Source organism: Bacillus rossius, chromosome 13 (genome assembly GCF_032445375.1).
Source record: "Bacillus rossius redtenbacheri isolate Brsri chromosome 13, Brsri_v3, whole genome shotgun sequence".
In the NCBI taxonomy this organism is placed as follows: Eukaryota; Metazoa; Arthropoda; class Insecta; order Phasmatodea; family Bacillidae; genus Bacillus; species Bacillus rossius.
In genome coordinates this window covers 31,703,034-31,723,939 of record NC_086340.1, presented here as the reverse complement: position 1 = coordinate 31,723,939, position 20,906 = coordinate 31,703,034, and the positions used below count along the sequence as shown (strand labels likewise).

The 20,906-nt window shown below is 34.6% G+C and overlaps 1 protein-coding gene across 2 annotated transcripts in view; it reads left to right on the top strand.

Moving 5' to 3' along the window:
* Positions 1-20,906, top strand: part of LOC134538430 (ATP-binding cassette sub-family G member 1-like) — a 270,817-nt gene that overhangs the window by 207,437 nt on the left and 42,474 nt on the right. For both annotated transcript variants that reach the window (XM_063379754.1, XM_063379753.1), the window contains exons 6-8: positions 14,599-14,837; positions 19,134-19,232; positions 20,379-20,521. In XM_063379754.1, the coding sequence (XP_063235824.1) occupies positions 14,599-14,837; positions 19,134-19,232; positions 20,379-20,521 (481 nt within the window). The remainder of the gene's footprint in view (positions 1-14,598; positions 14,838-19,133; positions 19,233-20,378; positions 20,522-20,906) is intronic.

The following is a 20,906-nucleotide window of genomic DNA, read 5'->3' as shown; positions in this document are numbered from 1 at the left end:
GGTTACGTAGGCTACGTAAACCAACGTAGCGCCATTGTCTCCGCCGTGAAGAAAAAAAAAACTAAGTCCGAACAAGATTGGACACCACCAACAACCACATTGACCACACGACAAGCTCTTAAGACCAGACAACGCAATAGTAATCACAAGCCTTCCACAAACTTTCCTAACTCCCCCACGTAATTGCACATCATAATTTCACAAGTATCAAACGGCTCTTGTCCAGAGTTGAAATCCGTTCGGGACTTTGAATAATTTTTTTCAGCTATGGCTGCAGGATTATCACCTGAAAATATTGTATCACCAATTTGCTTTCCACGAAGGAAATCCCAAGTCCAGAATGGAGTTAGTTTCTGGCTGACATACCAAGTACGCAGCTAATTGACTGGTTAGCTAAGTGTGGTTAAGGGAGGGGGGTGTGTAGGTGGTGTCTAAGCTGGGATGGGTAGCCTGAGAATCTGGACACAGCTGGATCTCTCATGTTTCGAGTATACGGCGTATTCTGTATCCACGTCCTGGCCGGTAGGGCTCACACCAAGAGGGCTGGGTTAACAAGACAAGAAGGGGAGTAATCCTTTAAGCAGTCATACTGACATACCAAGTATCACGTGGTGGCGATGACGAGCAGGGTGACGCTCTTGGTGGTCGGAGCGTCGGGGCGGCGTCGCGACGCCCTCACGAAGAGATTGACTCCGGTCTTTTCCTTCTCCAGGCAGACTGCTCCCCTGTCTCTCAGGCGACCCCAAGTACTGCAAACCTCAAACAATATGGAATGCCTTCGCGACCGGCCAGAAAAGATGGCCGTCTTCCTATGACGTCACTTACTGCCATTTAAGGTTTTTTTTTATGCAGTGAAACACTTCTTTTGCCCCCGTACGTCGGGTTGCCTATACATCAAGCATTAACTGCTGAAAGTCTACCTCGCAGGCTTCGAAGATGCCAGACCGCATATCGCCGATACGGCGCCCGTCCACTTAAGATAAGTTAAGAGGGATGCACTTCACCCCATAGCAGTGCTTATTAATGTACGCAGTTAATACTGGAAAGCTTTTCAGGGAACGGTTTGCAAGAAACTTTCAATATGCTTTCACAAAGCATTAATTTCCGGGCAATAATTTGAAACCCGTATTAATGCAATTTTTGGGGGGATATAGCTGTTTGCATGTAAATATACAATAAAACAAATATTTTAAACTTTATATGAATATTTTAGTTACATTTACAAACAATTTTACAGTAGTTTTTTTTATATAATTTGGCTTGGCGCGGCCTTCGGGCGCTTATTCGTAGGTTGAGTAAATTAATACGATTTTGTAGCTGCAGGTGGTTACAGGCTGAAGAATGTTGTAGCCTGTGTAACGTAATTCCGGAATTTGAATATCCTGACGCCTCCTTACGGCATCCGTACATTCGTCAATCCTTCGACCGTAAGCTAGCTAAGCGATCTACAACATGACTTCACCCATCCGTAGGGGCAGGCATTTTTCGCGAAAAAAAATTTGAAAGCATGTTAGACTGAAACAAGGTATATACCCACACCACCGTCTTCTTCCTTGTGATTGGCGGCCGTCTGTGAGAAAAGTCGTAGCCTTATTTGACAGAGCCACTCAGCTCGCGTTTGCTTCAGCACTAAAAGCCTGTGATTGGTGTTGTAACAATTGACATGTACCTGAAAGAAACTCACCCAATCACGAAACACAGATGACGTTACAGTGTTTTGACTTTCAGCTAGTCTCGGAATCTTTTCGCGAAATATGCATGCCCCTACCCATTCGTCATAATATTTTCCCAAATCAGTTCCGCCAACAATCCATGTTTTCTCGCTCGGAGATTTATATCAGCGTTCTTCACCATCAACGTCATGTCCCCGTCGTAATGTGTAAGCAAATCGTTGGAAAAATTTAGTCATGATCGAATCTTTGGGACGTGAGATTTAACAGCGGCTATGTTACTATCCAGAAAACCTGAGCGAACAAACACAAACTCCACAGGTCTGAATTCTTGTGACCGTTGACTGGTGCAAAAAACCATAGATATAAATCATCCGTTCATTCGTCAAAAGTATGAGTGGAGCTGGACTCCCAGAGATCCGTCGCGTTTGTCACTCGTATGTCACGCGTCCGTCACTCGTCCGTCTGTCATCAACTCAAGCAACGCTGCCAACCAATTAAGGCTTATATTGTTGACGAAATTTATCTTGTAAGCGTTTACTAGTTTGACGTTGTACGTACACTTAGCCCTTACAAATGATAAAACAAACTCTATAATATTTATTTCAATATATTTTAGAGCTTCCCTGTATTATAAATTCCTTTTGTGTCACACACAATTTTTATTTCAAATATAAAACGTAATAAGTGTTCATAAGCAAGTTAAAAACATGGTGAGAAGGCAGCTTAACAAATGAACAGCCAAAAAAACTTTTAAAATAAAGATAACGCCATACAGTTGAATCCAGCTTTATCCTAACTTGGATGGGTGGACGGAATAAATTTTTAGGCCCTCTAATCAGCTACACGTCACGTGATCGACATACGTATTATGGATGGAAGAAGGTGACGGGGTTTGTAATTCAGCCTTAACTTATCTCAAACTTCACATTCCTCAAAATAGTAGTAGCAGTGAGACCCATTTCCTAAATGTCACTTGCTATGCAGTACATGATGTTTGTTTACCAGCACTAAAAAAAAATTCAATTGTTCACTGTTGACAGAACAACATTTGTAAGAGAATTAGTAGATCCTTAGTTGTTACTTTAGAAAACTGTCAAATTTTATGTGTCTCAAACTAATAGCAAGTTTTGATTATACTAACAAAGTACAGGAGCCTGGAAAGTTACGATTTGTTACGCTCTGTCGAGTAAGTAAGTTTACACGTAGCGAGGTTGTCGCAGTGATAAGACGCTGAACTCGGAATCCAGGGAAACCAGTCCAACCATTCTGGTTTTGGTCTGCCCAGGTTTTCCGAGATTACTCCACGGAAATGCTGTGATGCTTATTTAAAACAGGCCTTGGGATATTCTTTCCCCACCTTTGCTGCTCTGTGTCGTTGGGTTTTACCGTCTCTAATGAGCTCGCTGTTGAATTGTCTGTTCGTAGCAAAAATGTCTGGTGTTTTTTACATAATAAAACAGTGCATTAGTATGCTAAGAATTACATTCTTTAATAATGTTGCAATTTAAAATTTATTTCTGCTCTGTTGGGATCCTGCCAGGATTCAAGCGAGAGTTATATGTTGCAATTGCAATGTTGCAATGAAAAAATTATTTCTGCGCTGTTGGAATCGTGCCAAAGTACAGCAAGACTTAAAAGCGAACTTCCTTCGAGACTTAATTACACATCTTTCCTCTCCTCAGCCGGAATAATTCTGTGTGATCAGTTGGTATCCACTTTGAGTGAAATTCATTTATACGCAATATGTGACGTTCCAAAAAGTTTAGGTACTAGTTTTCTCTGACATTATTAAAGTTTTTGTGCAATGTAAGCATTAAAAATTACTTTTGAGGTTGATTTTTGAGCAGACATGTTCAACGCGTTACCTGATATTTGTTAAAGGTCGGATAAAAATCTTATATTTTTAATGTATCGTGTCGTAAACAAATAATCTTCTTTAAATAAGTTTTTTGCTCTTGGTTTTAGATAAAGTAATGACATAAAAAAATTATTTACAATTTTTTTAATCGATTTAATAAGTTGCTATAAAATAATCTAGTTTTTAGAAGCTTAATGCCATTACTAGCATTGGTTATCACAGATTTTGAATAAAACGTTTGTATGTGACTTTTGTCGAGAACCTTTTGTTAAGAATATTAACCACAAATCAACAAAAATTAGGCTTTGCAAAAAATAAAATTTAGGAGACAACAGAATTTCACGGTTTTGTGAAAATTTAATTTTTATTTATTTATTTGTTGATATATAACATCTGAGCTATTGGTATAAGGTATTTAATAGAAGTTATTTCATGAATGCGATGGAAATCAAGAAACTTTAAAGTGTAACATCCAAGGTGCTACCATTTGTGGGGGATGAAGCGTACCAAAGTTCACAAAGTCAAAGGGAATTTTTAAAGTATTATCCGTTTAATGAATTTTTAACAAGATGACCAGTATTTAAATATTATTCCTTGTAAAAAAATTAGGTCCAAAGCCAGGGATAAGTATTTTTGCAAGACATTTCGCTTTTATCCGGGCCGTTTCATTACATACTTTGAAATTTTGCTCTGAAAATTGAATGATTCTATAGTCGACGTAGCTGCTCCGGCAGAGAATTATAGCGGTGGGTGCGGAAACTAAGTGGGATTTGCGTTCAGAAATGTAGTTGATACATTATTTGCGTATATTTATCATGCTCGACAATATTTTAAAGAATAATTCATTAAAAATCGTGTCCGAGTTTCATATTATAAATGTATTTTAAAATGAAAACACATGAATTTTCTCGTTATCGAAGCTAGATGTTACACATCACTGGAGAGAACTGGGTGACTCGCTTTCGATTTTTATTTATAATTGTTATACCGTTAATAAACAGGTCACACATTCTAAATGCAAACTGGTAGTTAAAATTATTATCAAACACGCTTTAAGGCTCACAATTGATGCTGGGATTGAAAGGATTAATGTATGAATTATTGTTGTGGGTTTAAAAAGGATTATTGAGTTTAAAGTGCAATATATTAATAATCCTCTTTATTTATACATTAGAATCAATTTAAATAACAGAAAAGAATGCCGTGAGTCACATATGTAAAATATTTTAGTATTACATCCTATTAAACTGTTGAAAAAGATAAAGTTTATACTACAAAAATAATATGCTTCCACTGTATTTTGTTTTGTAAATGTAACAGAAATATTCATATGAAATTAAAGATATTTGTAAATTCGTACATTTACATGAAAACGACTGTATTACTACCTAATATGTTTGCAAAATTACAGGCTCAGATTCTTACACGGGCATTTATGCTTCGTGTTTTTCAGTACATTTAATAGTTAAAGTTATTTGTAAAATGTTCTCTGTATAGCTTTCCAGTATTAACTGCGCACATAATAAGCATTATACAACTAAATAAAATAAAAATTATTTAATATTCAATAATCTTTTTTTTGTGATTTAAATATATTTATTTAGAATAAACAATCAATTAAAAGAAGTATGTAAATTTATGTCCAGCGCCTGGATTCTGAGTGTGGAGCCGAAGCTGATGTCCATCATCCTGAACTGTGACGTCACTGTGGCCATCTTTGATTACCTTAAATTTAACCTTTGACCTTGAAAATAAAATGTGCCTAATATAGCAAAAATACTCAAAACCCCTCAAAATTTGCCCAAAATTCTCCAAAATCCACCAAAAAATCTCAACAACAAAAAAATAAAAAAAACCAAAAATTCCATATTTTGAGGGGAAAATTCCCATTTTGAGGTAAAATCTTCCTTTTAAGGCCTCAAAATGTCAACAGCTTGAAAACTACCCAAAGGGGCTTAAATTCCCCAAGAGCAAACCGCACTAAACCGCCGAGGTAATGACTTCGACCATTAGGATATCATGGCCGCCATTTTGAACTATTTATTTAACGATAATTACTAGTCCATTATTTTGGAAACATTATATCGAGGAAGTTACAGTTCATTTTGTGGCATTGAACCATCTAGAATGGAAAGTAGCCATGTATACTATTAATATGTTGCACTATTCATTATAAACCCATATTTATTATCCTTACATTTTGTGCTAGAAAACGGGAAAAAATTACAAATAAATTATAATTAAAACAAATTAACAAAAAATTGCCGACATTCACCATATTGATAATCCGCAATTATTTAGCTAGAAATTAAAGAAAATATTTTATTTTAATAAAAAATTACTTAAATACAATTTAAATAAAATTTTATTTAAAAAAAAACACACACACGTTGTGGAACTCGTAGTTTTCTGTTCCAACACGGCGCGAGCAAAATTAAAAATTGTGACAGATCCTTCCTCCACAGAAGCCACGGACAGACTGATATCGCCAGCTAGTATGATGTAAAAGTCTGTCATCTTGTTATCGTATGCTGTAGGACGCCATCTTGGTTTGTCATCTAGAGGGCACTACCACCATGTTAGTTTAATTTTTAACCGACTTCAAAAAAGGAGGAGGTTCTCAATTAGTCTGTATTTTTACAAGCTAGAGAGCAGTAATTGTTTATTGCCATAGCGCCGACCTTCTTGACATTTGACTGCCACCTTATTAATCTGTAATTTTTAAGCTGAAAATTCGGTACAAAATAAAAAAATCATCAAAACACAATTTATAAAAAATAATGGTTGATTCTATCGATTCCCATTATTGGTTCGTAACTTGATCGATGCAAAAGTATTTATTTTAGACAAAAACAACTTATATAAAAATCATGTTCAAAATCCTAAAAGCAGCTTAAGTTCCTCATCTACCAGACTACAGTAAGCCGAAATGGTCGCCATATTGGAAATTTGTATTTATTGATCAAGGAATTCAAGAAAAATTCCAAAATTCATCAAAAATATATATATCTTTAAAATAATAATTGATTCAATAAAAATCCGTTCTTGAATCGATTGTTGACCAGTGATAAGATTAACTAAAGCTTAAATTTAGATTAATTTCTGTTTTCTATTACACTACGCGTAGTTTATTAATCATTCTCACTACGAATAAAGACCCTATACAAGATACATGTCGGACGAATTTAATATGTTGCGCTGCGTAACACGTAACTCTATTTTTTGTTGTTGCTTGAAATGCGAAATACATTCCAACCAGTTCATCATGTACAATGAAATGTGTATGGGCCAAGCGTCCTCGGTCCAATAGACCAGGTTAAATACATGTCAAGCGTATAGTCCAGACGTCTCCCAGCCACAAGACCTTCTTCATCGATAGCTAATATAACATATTTCAAGAAGTCAAGACAAAGTTTTCGAACTGTCAGACCTAAAGTATCGATAAAATTAATTACAAGCAATTAGACCATTGGAAAATATTTTACGCTTACTAAAGGACAATGAATTTCTGAGAAACGTTTTATTAAGACCAAGAGTTTTTGAACCAGTAAATATTCAGAGCTACTGCAGATTTGACTACGCACATTTAACGAAACACATTCAACAAAATAAAATAAAACACAGTACATACAATGGACACACAGTACACACACATCACATGCAATGAACACACAATACACACTGAACACAAAATGGACACACAGTACACGGAATTGACTCACAGTACACACACAGGACACGCAATGGACACACAGTACACACATGACGCGCAATGGACACACAGTACATACACTGGACATGCAATTAACACACAGTATATAACACAATGAACAAACCCAGTACATGCAATGGACTCACAGTGCACACACAGGACACGCAATGAACACACCGAACACCCAATAATCACGTAATGCATACTTTGATCATGCAGTTGCGAGAGTTCAGGCTTATTTAGAAATTATATTTCCTGAAATTAAAAATAATCACTTTTAAATATTTTACTGAAGTTTTCAGAGTATTTCTGGTTATTTATGAGAAATTAATCCCTCCATGAAAATATTTTTACTTAACGAGGCATGCAATTTTATTCAGAGTTTCATATAAATTGCTGAATTCATGTTACTAATCAGCACTTACAATACAGTTTTTAAATCAGGTAGAATTTGAACAAATATATTAATTACTCAGTCGCATACTATGCTTTTAAAAACCTGAGAAAAATATCATGCAAGACGAACTTCCTTCTACTTGATCTTTAGCGAAGCCCTTCTTCTCTTGCGGTCGTGCGAGATCATCCCGCATTACTCATAAATAACTAAATTTTATTTACCTCAACACGAGGCTACTTATGTTGGCAGTAATAGGAACTACTTGCAACAAGTTTCTTGCATGAGTTAAATTAACTCCCACTGTCGAAATATTAAAAATTATATTTAAATAATAAGGGGGAAAATTGTGCAAATATTTCGAAGAGTTTTTCCCAAAAAAAAAAACTAGACATTTGGTGGATTTTGGACAGATCATGAGGAATTTTGTGTCTTATTGGCAATTTATGGCAAATTTTGAAGTTCATGGTCACGGTCAAAAGTCATGGTCAAGGTCATCTAAGATGGCCGCCCTGATCAGACAACCCAAGGTGGCGAACATAGTCTCCTGCTCCACAGCCAGAACTCAGCCGCCGGACGTACATTTATATCCCAAAAAAAGTATAACAAATTTATGCGCCGAGTTTCGTAAGAAATACTCAGTATTCTCTCGAAATACTTACTTCATACATGCAAAATAATTATCCACAGCCATTTGTCGTACAATAGTTACAATATCTTTCTTATCTTATTACAAGCTATTTCCTGGCAACTGTTTTCCTAAGAAATCTTTTGCAAGTGCACAGAATTTTATTTTCTGTGTGCAGCATATGCGGACTTGTAATGGTGGATTGGCATTTGTTTTGGCTTGGGCAGGTATTTAAGTACCAGGTGTAAACGGGGCTGAGTGGTCATTGCCTTTCACCAAAGTCGTCCGCGTTAGATTCCCGGCCGAGAACACCATATTTCCCACAAGCGGGAAACGGAGCGGACGTTGCGATGGGGATTTCTCGTGTTACTTTCGTCTCCTTCACCGGTGCAGCGCTATACCTCGCCGTTTCTCTCTTCATCCTTTTGTAATGGACGCAAAGTTAACGATGCGTATATACCTTAACCTAGTTTATAATTTTTTATACAGGTGCCTTAAATAAATACCTTATGTATAGATTATGTTTAATAATTGTCACAAAATGTCTGACTTTACATACATAAAATATTTAACGGGATATTCAGCCAACGCAAACTAATTGAAGAACAAACTTGTTGTTTTAAAAAATACCAAATGAATTAATGATTAACATGCTGACATCATGGTCATAAAATAATGAGACCAATGACTTTTAGCAAAAATAATACCTCTACAAAAATGTTTAATTTATTTTTTTGTTTTCTTTGGTCAAACGTAATTCTAAGCGGGAATAGCAAAAACACATTGCGTTGGCTGGAAATTGAACCTGAATGAACTGTGTAGCAGGGAATTATGCAGACCGTTACAACAAACGTTCTATGATAAACTATTTCAAATTATTTTTTAGGACTTGTGAGCATAGTATACGAATAACTGCTATCAGTTATCGGCGAAACGTTTGAATTTTTGTTGCATCGGTGAATAATCTAGTCAGAAAACATTTTTGAAAGAAAAAAAAAATATGTTTGGATGAAGTGAGTCATTAGTTTTTTGGCAATTTTATTCGTTACAAATTGCATAATAACCCTTTTGAATCTAGTTAAAACCATGATAGTGTCTTTCTATTACAATTCATTAGAAATAAAAAATTAACACTACCTTCCATATAAGTCAAAATACAACAGAAAACCCCATATTTAAAATTTTCATTCTGAATTTAATAAAAAAAGTAATATTTCAGATAAAATAAAAGATTTTCATTACATTACAAATTTCTGTCTAGAAATTGTTTGCTCTGTGGTGTGTAGTTGGCAACAGAGCACGCCGAGGACAGTGTTAGTAGCGTAAATCGTGCATTGAAAAGAGAGAGTAAATGTCCAATCAAATCCACACTGCAAACGGTTGAGACGTTCTAGAGAAAGGAAACCTCGCCGTCCACCTTCCCAGCAGAACTGCGCGTCGGGTTGCGTGAGTTGTAGGCGCTCATGTATTTCCGCAGTTGCGATAGCTAGCGCGTCACTCCAAGTCCAACCCATAAAGTATACGTCTATGTAGTAGTATCTGTTATAAATATTACGTCACTCTGGCTAGCAAAATATGCTGGCGCTGTACAAATGTATAAATGCTAATGCTGGAATTATGTTGAATATGGTTGGAGGAACTCGCTAAGAACAATCGTAAAAATGTCATCATGACGTGAGAATTGTTGAATTAATTGTTTTACAGCACATCAGCCATGAAAAAAATGTGTGCCTGTGTCATGGACACGGCCGTGTGTTGTACGTGAATGTGTACGTAATAGGTAATATTTTCTATACTGAATATAAAATACGATATTTTATGCATGTTATAATCATGATTGAACACTAAGAAGTCGCGTATAGGCCGACTATATTTATTTTTGATTATATATGTTTTTATTTTAACACCATATATATTCACTGTATCTGTTTTACACTAATTTTTTATACATGCAATCGATAGATTTTGATGAGAGCTGACAATTGAAACTCAAACAAACGTCGTAGCTTCTCCGAGTCAAAAGTTATACTAAATGGAAATATCGAATCGCAGCAAAATGACATCAAAATGGCGGCGCTTCCCCCTCCACCGCGCGCGATGCATCACAGTCCTCACTTAGCGTAACGAATTCTTAGATACTTTAGCTATCCAGTTGCTGCAACACCAAACTGAAACCCCCGATTTTGTTAACATTCGTTTTTTGAATTGCCTCCCACTATGAAAGCAATTTTAAAGACGTATTCAAGTCAAAAAGGTTGCATGTACTTCATTATAATCATAAGTGATTTGGCATCCACATGGGAAAGAGGAGTGGGTGATTTTCCTTATTTTGACTACTGAAATTATTAACATGGCAGATTTTGCACACATCCAATCCCTATCTTCTTATACATATTCCAACCATTGATTTAATTTAAAATTTAAGATCACTGAATCCAACTTGTATGAAGTCAGTGAGAGCCAGTATATTTTTTCTTCGTTATTAGGCTACATTTCTGTATATACTTTAAATAATACATTAAATCGATACAAAAAGTCATTCTGCTTACAACTCCATTGTTGATCATTGTTTTATGAAGTTATTTATAAACTCAATTTCAAAAATTCAGTATCCTTTAATTTATTTAATCCAAATGGGATGTAATTTTATATAATGTGTTATCTGGATTTTTGGGAGAGTTTTAGAAATTTTCCTCAAATCACAAGGAAACTGATAACTATGACCATGAAATCCTAAAAATTAATTTAACTGTATGAGTTATTGTGACTGTAGCTTTACCATTATTTGATACTTTGAGTTGAACTCAACAAAAAGCACGAGTGATACTGCATGATGCTAAAAAATAATGACACGCATTTGGAAGGACCTCAGTAAGCCATCTTGATTTCGGTTTCCCATTATTTATCGAAATCACATAATTCATATTGCGTGGATGTTTTTTTATCAAACGTTATTGCCTACTTCTTTCAAAATTCCCTTGAATACCTTTCGTGTTGTTTCCTTCGTTAATGACCTTGCACTACCAATTAAAGTTTCATAAAAAATCCCTTTCACCAAAACCTTCAAGCGTAAGTAGATTTCGAAGTACCTATTTCTTCTGGAAATGTTTTGAAAACTTCTATAAAATTCTGAAACGTGTTAAAAACTTATAAAACCCTATATGCTTTCCAATATTCTAAAATTATCGATTAAGGATGTTTTCATATTTGATGTAGCGAAAATATTTTGAATGTTTTGAACTCAATGCATCCGCATTTAATAGCTTAGAACGAATTTAATATTATGCCTACTAAGGTAGATACACCATTTCCTTTCCCTTCCGACACTATTTTCCATACATTACAATAATACGTGGACGTAAAAAATTTTCTTTGGACCTAGGTTTAAGACAATTTTAAGAGGGTTTTAAATCAATTTGAAGGAATATTATTCTAAGGAAGTTTTGAAGTTTGTTAAATTTTTAACCCTGTTTTTTAAGGTAATAGTTTGTTTCTTACAAAATTGTTTCAACAAAAGGTTTTAAATAAAAGTTATGATTTTTACATTAAATTATAACAATTTTGATTGCAATAATTTCATTTTTTAAACCATTGTTTTTTTTCCACATGCAGTAATGATTTGCTAAACAAAAATTATAAATTTATTTTTGTATTTGAGCCCCTCTTCATTCACCCGTTAGCAGAAATGGTTGATTGTTTCAAAAATAGTTTCAGTCAATAGTTCGAGATAATATTAATAAGGTTTATAACAATTTTAACGGATTTTATATTGTGCCTACTAAGGAAGTTATGAAATATTTTTTGTCACTAAAATCATGTTTATTCCACCCCATTCAGCAGTGGCTGATGGTATGAAAAATATTTTCAAAAAGTTTTAGATTTAATTTAATAATTGATTAAAGATTGTGTTCCTAATAGATAATAATCATATATAATAAATCAAAAATGATTTAACTGAACTGTGTACATGGTACGGAAATTATATAACAGATAATAATTATATATAATAAATAATAAATGATTTAACTGTGTACATGGTACGGAAATTATGACATTATTTTGATTCTGACCCTATTTAAAACCTATTTCGTCATCGTACCAGTGTAGGCGCAAGCGTTAGGTAACGGGTACAATAAATAGCATTTCTTCAAAATCTACTTAAAACCAGAGAAAATCACAGGTCGGGTCCGTACCGTAGATTTTTTTATAAAAACGTCAGGATAAAAACACATGAGATTAGTAAAAATATGTAATTGATTTATCAATCTATTTCATACAATGGTTACACAGAGTGGTACAGATATGATCTACCCATTTTTGGGCTGAACCATCCTTGACACATTGATATATATATATATATATATATATATATATATATATATATATTTCATTTCCTTTTCCACGCTGCCGTAACTGTTTGCTTGGCACTGAAATTTTAAAACTTTTTGGAATCCTTTCGACGTGATGTTTTCTCTGATTTGCGTTTTATATCATTTTAGCGTATTGACGAGTCTTATGAGACGAATTCTTCAATTATATTATAATTTTTAATTAAATACTTTATTTTCACTTATATTCCAGCAAATATTTTTATTGTTTCATTTTGTGTCCTAGTAGTGCTCCGCAAGCTCTTCACAATGACATCCAAATCAACGTCCTAACTAAACGCGTTTCCACGCTACACCAATTTTAAACTCTACTGAAAGCTAATTCCTAACAATCACGCGCATGCGTCTACATGAGTACGATGATGTCTCAGACAAAACAAATACTGCACGACATACATATGCACACACGATCTATCTGGCGTGGGCTCAACCATTGCTGACGCATTCTAAGTCTCGTAGTTTTTAGCGATTCAAATCTGACGGTATTTTTTCACACAAGAAAGTTTGACCGACTATCACTGTAACGAGCGACTAGACATTTTCACGTCAAAAATAAACTCTTCCAAACAGTGCCAAGTGTGTGTGACAAGACTCTTCTCTGTAGAAAGTACAGTGCGTTATAGAGTTAACGTCAGATGTGATTAAGTAAGATGGTTAGCTCACTATAACACATATTGCTTCTATTTTAGTAAGAGTTTGACTCATTATTTGATAAATTTAACTGTTAAAAATTTTTGAAAAATTCCTTAAATGGGTTAAGGACTGGGCTGTTGTGTTATCATTCACCTTCATGCTTCGGAAAGTAATTGTAAACGAACACAAAATCACGCAGAAATGGAATGAAGCAGAGTGGCGCAGTGTTAAAACATTAAACTCGAATTACAGTAATTTTGGTTCCAGTGCTTTCATTTTATCCCGACATCAAAGGCAAACGTTGGTATGGTTCGTTAGCACATAACATCAGTGAATCCTTTCCTAATACTCCTGTCTGTGCGCATTTGAGTATTTATGTCTCTAATGACCTGTCTGTTAATGAGGCCGTGAAAACCTCAGGAGTGTAGCAGCTTCCATCATTGCAGGAGCAAGCATGCTTGGAATCGATATATAGTGTATATTTAGAATCGATATATCGTTGTAACTTCTTAATGTTGTTGGTCTTATACCCATGCGTGACATCGCGTGCGTTAGGGACAATTATGGACCAACCCACTTGGAATTGGTAAATCATTATTAGAGACCTGCAAAATTCGCGGATTCATTCGGTGATAGGCTAGAATTCAAACACATATACCTCTTAAATAATTTTGCTATTGGCTTACTGATCATCTTGCGAATCTCAACCAATTATAAACCCTCAAGCAAAGAAGGATTGAATCACAGACAAACCAGTTGAGACGACTTACAAGTCAACAACCAATGAACTTGCGCTATTTTCCCAGTGTACAGGAGAATGTGCAGTCTATCCTGAAGGCCATCGAAACCGCGAATTTTGCAGGTCTCTAATCATTATATACTTGGAATTGACACATCGTGATATCCTCTTTAATATAGTTGGTTTTTATACTCATGCTTGACTTTGCATATTGTGCAAGGTTCTGGACCATCCCACTAGAAATCGGTAATTCGTTTTATATTCGGAATCGATATATCGTTGCATCCTCTTAATATTTTTGGTATTTTACTCATGGGTGACCTTGTGCATTCTGCAGGGATCTTATCATTCTACTTGGAATCTGAACTTCTTAATATCCTTAGAATAGATATATTGTGATATCTTCTTACCATTGTTGGTCTCATACCGATGCATGACCACACATGTTCTGCAAAGTCCTGTACCATCGAAGTTTGGAACGGTACTTCGTTGTATCCTTAGAATAGATAATGTCGTTACATCCTCTCACTATTGTTGGTCTTATAATCACGCGTGACCCTGTGTGCTCCTCAGCGGCCTGGACAGCTCGTCGACGGTGCAGGTGGTATCGGTGCTGAAGACTCTGGCCAGGGGAGGTCGCACCATCGTGTGCACCATCCACCAGCCGTGCGCCAAGACGCTCGGCATGTTCGACCACGTGTACGTCATCGCCGAGGGCCGCTGCGTCTACCAGGGCTCCAGCGACAACATCGTTCCCTACCTCGGCTCGCTGGGGCTGGACTGCCCGCAGTACCACAGTCCAGCAGACTTCAGTGAGTCCACTTCAGCACTTACCCGCGTGCCTTCCAGATATGTTGCTCATTAAGAGAGAGAGAGAGACGGAGAGGGATAGAAACCATAAAACACGATTTTGGTTTGAATGGTTTTAATGTGTTAACATTTTTTAAATTTTAATATTTTCTTTTCCACTTTAAGACATGTCACATTAGGCGCATTTTACAATCCATAACTTACTGTCTACTGGTGATATTAAGTATTTCAGTGGTCGTGAATACTAAACGTAAATAACTTCTGCATTCTAGTTAATTACATAGTGGCCAATTGTTAAAAGAAGTCAAATATTTGAAAATAAATAACAACTAGTTGTAGCGTAAAGACTCTTGAAATGAAGATGGCGTCTCTTTCTTGATATCTCGGCCTCTTGAGACCCCATGTTATGCCTGACAAATAAATGAGAAAATATTACTTTACTGTTTTGACAGAGTTTAATGCTCTTCATGTAATCGTAGTTGGGGTGGAATATAAACAAAAAAAAAGTAATCGTATGAATTATGACATCACTAATTGACAAGAAGTTTTGTCGGAGTGAATGAGTGAGAGTACCTCTAGAAACACATATTCCCACAGCAACGTCCACCACGTTTACCTCTTAAGACGTATCCGGTGGTATAAGAATAATATGGCTACTTTATCACCGTGGGCCTAGCAATTAGTAATCATGATATTCCAGTTTGGCAAAAAGGAACTGTTACCATTTAGTGATTATTATCAAGATGCACTTGTTGAAAAACATTTGGTTTACCATTTAGAAACCATTGAGACTGGGAAAGTCCATGTTTTAAATCAATATACTCTAGGTTTTTGGATTCCAAAGACATTCTATTTTGTTATCTGCAGGGAATCCTCATGCTGAAGTTTTTTTTTGGACTTTTCCCCACATTTTGTTCCTCAGGCGCGCAAAAGAAGCTTCCTGATTGACTTATGCTCCTATTCTATGCTGGCCAGTCAACATTTGCTTGCCTCCTGAATTACTTAGCTTATCATTTATCCAGTATATATTTTCTTGTCTGTTTAACGTGGTTTTCTCAGTTTGTGTTCCGAGGCACCCAAATTTAGGCATGGTTTATTATAATATGCCCTGTTCATGCTTACACGCAAATTTTACATACTTACACCACTCCTGACATATATACTCTCAGTTATGGAACTTAAATAGATCTTCCCTTGCTATTTGTACTTTAATTTACTGTTCTGCCTCCACGATAGTTGTATTGTTGTACATTTTCATCCTTTTACACAATGATGTCCTCTGTGATCCGAATCTTGCTGTCTCCGATTTTGTCCTATCCAAATATTGGCAGGCGATTCTGTGTACATATGCTGAATATGTTCTAAAACAGTTTTTTTCCTCTGATATAAGGAAAATTAAAATATAAAACTTATAGTTAAAAAACTAAAAAAAAATTATCATTGAATGAACTAAAAATTAAAAAATAAAATTTAAATATAATTTTTTTGTCGAACAGTCAAATAATGCATCACAACTCAAATAGCTTAGAATATTAATAAATGTACCTATATTCTCTTTTTTGCCGCATGTTTCGTTTAAGTTCATTCACCTTGAAAAGTCGCCATAAATGTGTAACTGACTTCATATGTTCAGGTTGATGAAAGCATGCACTTGATTTAATGCGTTTTCAATATTGCTGTTGGTCACGATCTTGATGTTGCTGCATATGTTTGCTTAGTGCTTTCAGATAATCTTCTCGAGCTAAAAAAAAAAAAAAAAAAAAAAAAAAAATCTTTTGCGTTATCAAACCCTTCTAGCAATTCAATTTCTGACCAATAAGTTATGTATTGAATTAGCAAGCTGTAACAAATGTTGCTATGAAGTATGGAACTCTTACAACTGCAGGAACATTTCTTACAGTCATTTTGCTGACATCTCTGAATGTGATTAGTTGACGATGGATTTTAGATAGATATTCATAAGCATCATCGTTTGCTTTTTTTATAGAAGGATTCGAACAACATCTGAAACTCTGTAAGACTCATATTTGAGAAATTATAATCAGTGTGTTCCAAAGGATGTTTTTCATACCTTTCAAATATGTTGCTATAGTATCGAGTGGCGTGCCCAGTCTTGTCAAATTGCAACACTCTATACCGCTGTTCTGGTTTTTAATTAATAAGAAACACACAACTTCACGAACTGTCACGTACATAAGTCTGACACAGACGATAAGAACACTCAGCAGCTGATACTTGTCGTTCATTAAAAATCTTCACACAAATCCTAAATAGTTTGCGTGAGATATCGGATTATTCAAGCTGTATTTGTTATTGGCTGCACTATTCCTGTGTCTACTCGGGTGGGCTCTGCTTTTGACAAGTTCTTGGCAATAGAGTAAGCAATTGCTTCGTTTGAACCGCATGTATGAATATCCATATTGCCATTCCTTATGTTCAATGGATATGGATGATAATTATTAACCAAAGCACCTTTCTTTCATCGTTTAAGTAAACATTACGAATAAAATCATCCGAAGAATGATAAACTGTGCGAGTCTCACAGCATTGTTGTCGTGGAAAGTTAAATCGACATATTAATGTAGTGTCATTTTTCGTACAAGTATGTGTATGACGATAGATTTGACATTTATTTAACAATTGATGTCGTTCTGGATATTCTTCTGCTGTAGGCATTTTACAGGAACAGTTACTATCGAGCAGATAAATACCTTCTTCTGTACTAAACTCTGGATTATTTTCTATCCAAACTACTATTAATGAAGGTGAGGACTGCCACGATTCTGGAATTCATTGGGTCACCAATGATATTTAAGTTTTCCGCCAAATGTTATTCCATGTATTATTTTTAATATATTTCATCAATGCATTAACTCTCATCATAATATGTCGACTTAAAATTACTGAATATTTTTTCTATGAGACATAGTGTTTCATAAATATTGAGAGTGCTAGGATCTATATCCAGTATATTATAAGCTAATAATAAAGCTTTCCGTTGATTTAACCAGTTAAGGTCATTTGAGCTAATAGTTACAAAATAAGTCGGTGTCCCTAAACACCTGATTACGGCAAGGAGTTAATTTAAAGTTGTCCTCCAGTAAGCCGTAGACACTCTCAAATTTTTCACATACAGATGAGTGTCTTCAATTGTTCTATCTTGATTCCCACCATCATTTTATCAGTCCGTGTTGATTTAGTTGGAATCTAGTATCACAACCTAAAATTCTGTATTGAAAGTAATCTCTCTGTGTACGTTACAAATAGTATATGGAAACAAAAGTTACCAAGCAAATTCTTCTGATTTTACCTCGTGAGCTTCATTTACAATAATGTCAGTTGTCTTACCAATGATTTCGTTAGGTTTTAGGGGAAGTTGCAAATCGTCTTCGACGTTATATTGCATAACATCAATAGGTGCCATTACCGATGTCTGCAGGGAAATTATTTGTTGTATCTGTTGCTGAAAAGTTTGTGCTGACTCAGTAACTTGGGGTTCCTGACACGTCCGTGTCCATGTTAATGGTATCGAATGTTTTATTTTGGTGCCATGATTCCAGATCGCAAAGTTGTAGTCGATATATCTTTTTGACGTTTGAGATTATATTATATGTAATTTATAGCATTAATTATTAATGTTGGTTGGTAAAATTTTCAAATGTTGGTTAGTAAAATAAATTTGTGGAAACATTGTAGTCACTTACTTTTGATTAAAATGTGACTTGTGAATGAGAAAAAAAGAATACATACAGCGTTTCATAAATTGAAAATCGTTTTGGCTAAGTTTTATTAGGTATTGAGTGATCCAATTTATTTGCTCTAATTCTAATTATTCATTATTGAATTTTTTTTGTGCTCTCTAAGTTTAATATGTTGGTTTTCACCTTTACTTTATGGTTTAAGATTGTTACCATTATAAAACTAAGAATTTATTTCAAAGATATATTTTTCTCTGTAGACTTAGAGAGAACATACCAACGTGTGAACCCAAACTTGAATTTACTTGATTGGAATGATAAGTGTTTGTTTGGAATTGATTTTAAAGCATTAATATAAGGTTTTATGTATTAGATGTTTAAATATTAGTATATTTTCGTACAAGAGTACTCATTTTAAATGCTAAATATGCACGATTGTTCTTAATAATAGGTACTGTTCATAACGAGGTGAACCAAATAACCCGTCATAAGGTGATGATGACCTCTCTGCCGTCTTTTCGCCTTCACCATAGCGAATTTAGTCATGTTAAAAAAACATACGTGTGACGCTTAGTGCTTAACCAAACTACCATGTTTTAGTGTTAGAAGTCGCTTCTGGAGAACACGGGGACTTCATCGAAGAACTCTCTAAAGCTGCGAAAGAATCCACCTGGAGACAACCATACTTCCGAGAATCAGGTAATAAAAATTATTATTTGTTACATGTAAAACAATGCTCGTGGATAAAAGAACATTTATTAGCCTATAAGTAATTTCTAATATATATTTATGGAAATTCTTTGTGCCAAACGTTTTGATAAGTAATATAAAATATCATGAATATAAAGCTATTTTAATTTAAAACCTAACAAAATCATTTAACTTCATGTAAAATTATTTGGTCGTGAGAAGTTCAGTTACTATAGGATAATATAGACATTAAACAAAATATAAGGTAAACACCTCAATCGAAATAGATAAAAAAGTTTTTAACAGTAAAGGAAACAATCGCATATATTTGTTTATGTAAAAAAAAAAAAGGCATGCGAAAAATTTGTAATCACACGAAACGTTTGACTTTGAATAATCATTTTATTCATATTTCTATTGAACCCATGTAAATGAGACTATCTTACTAACTTTAAAATTAACTATTCAAAAACGAAACATGCATCACTTCAAAGAAAAATTTCGAAATAATCTATACGTAGTTAGTGGATACATAAATTAAATAAAATTAATTGTTTGAATGGTACTGAATTGCAGTGGCCGTTTTTTAAACTGTAAAACGCTTTATAGATATTTAAAAAATAGTGCCTTTACACGAAACCGGCTGTTTCGATACAAAAATATTCACAGTAACACTGACTGGGCACTTTTGCTTTCTGTTGTCCCAGTAACTGCAATATTTAAGTTATTTGTAAACCATTCCATGGACAGCATTATAAGCATAATAAAACTTAATAAAGTACCATTTTTGAATATTCGATTACCTCATGGTTTAAATTTTAGGTTGTATAAAACAATAAAAATTTCAAAATTAAGCGCCAATTTTCGAAAGTGCGATAATAGATGCACAATCAACTATAGGAATTTGTTGTACAAATTAAAAATAATATATTTTTATTGTAGGATTGAAAAATATTTCTTGGTAACTAGTTACCAAAGGAATGTTTGTAAAAGTACAAAAAGAATAATTGTAAGATGAGTAGGTATTTAGGCACTATTTTGTTTAAACAGTGTAATAGAAGTGTGTGAAAGCATTTCTTGTAAACCCTTATCAATACGTCTTTGGTGTGTCCAAAACGTATTTCTGATATAAAACTTTTATTTTTATTTTTTTAGGCTCCGATATTGACGCTGAAATTTTCATCCATTCGGAATCACTTCGAGACAAAAACATCCTGGCTTGGCTGAACAAGAAGTCCGAGTTTTCGAAGTTTCCTATATTTCTACATCGCTTCTTCCTGCAGTTCCACAGAGACTGGGTAAGCAGACTGGAAAGTGAACATGTCGGTAGAGTGAATTGTATCTAGAGCGCATGAAATAATTTCCCGTTTACGTAAATTTGGTGGTTCATCATTGGGAAGTATGTTTATATGTAACAAGGATTACAAGTAAAGTGGCATAAACGTGAGAAACAACTTTATTCATCATCCTAAGGCGGAGATTTTTTCCATTTGAAAATAAATGTAACGAAATTTTTGCCTATAAACACAAAAACTCAACCGTAGCAAAGATACGCAAAAATTGGAAATAAAATGAATAAAACTACCAAACGTTTAGATGTTTTACAATAATTTTGTCAGTAAAAGTTTCTAAAACATTGTAACAGCTCAATTAAAAATAAATAAAATAATGTAGGCTATACAT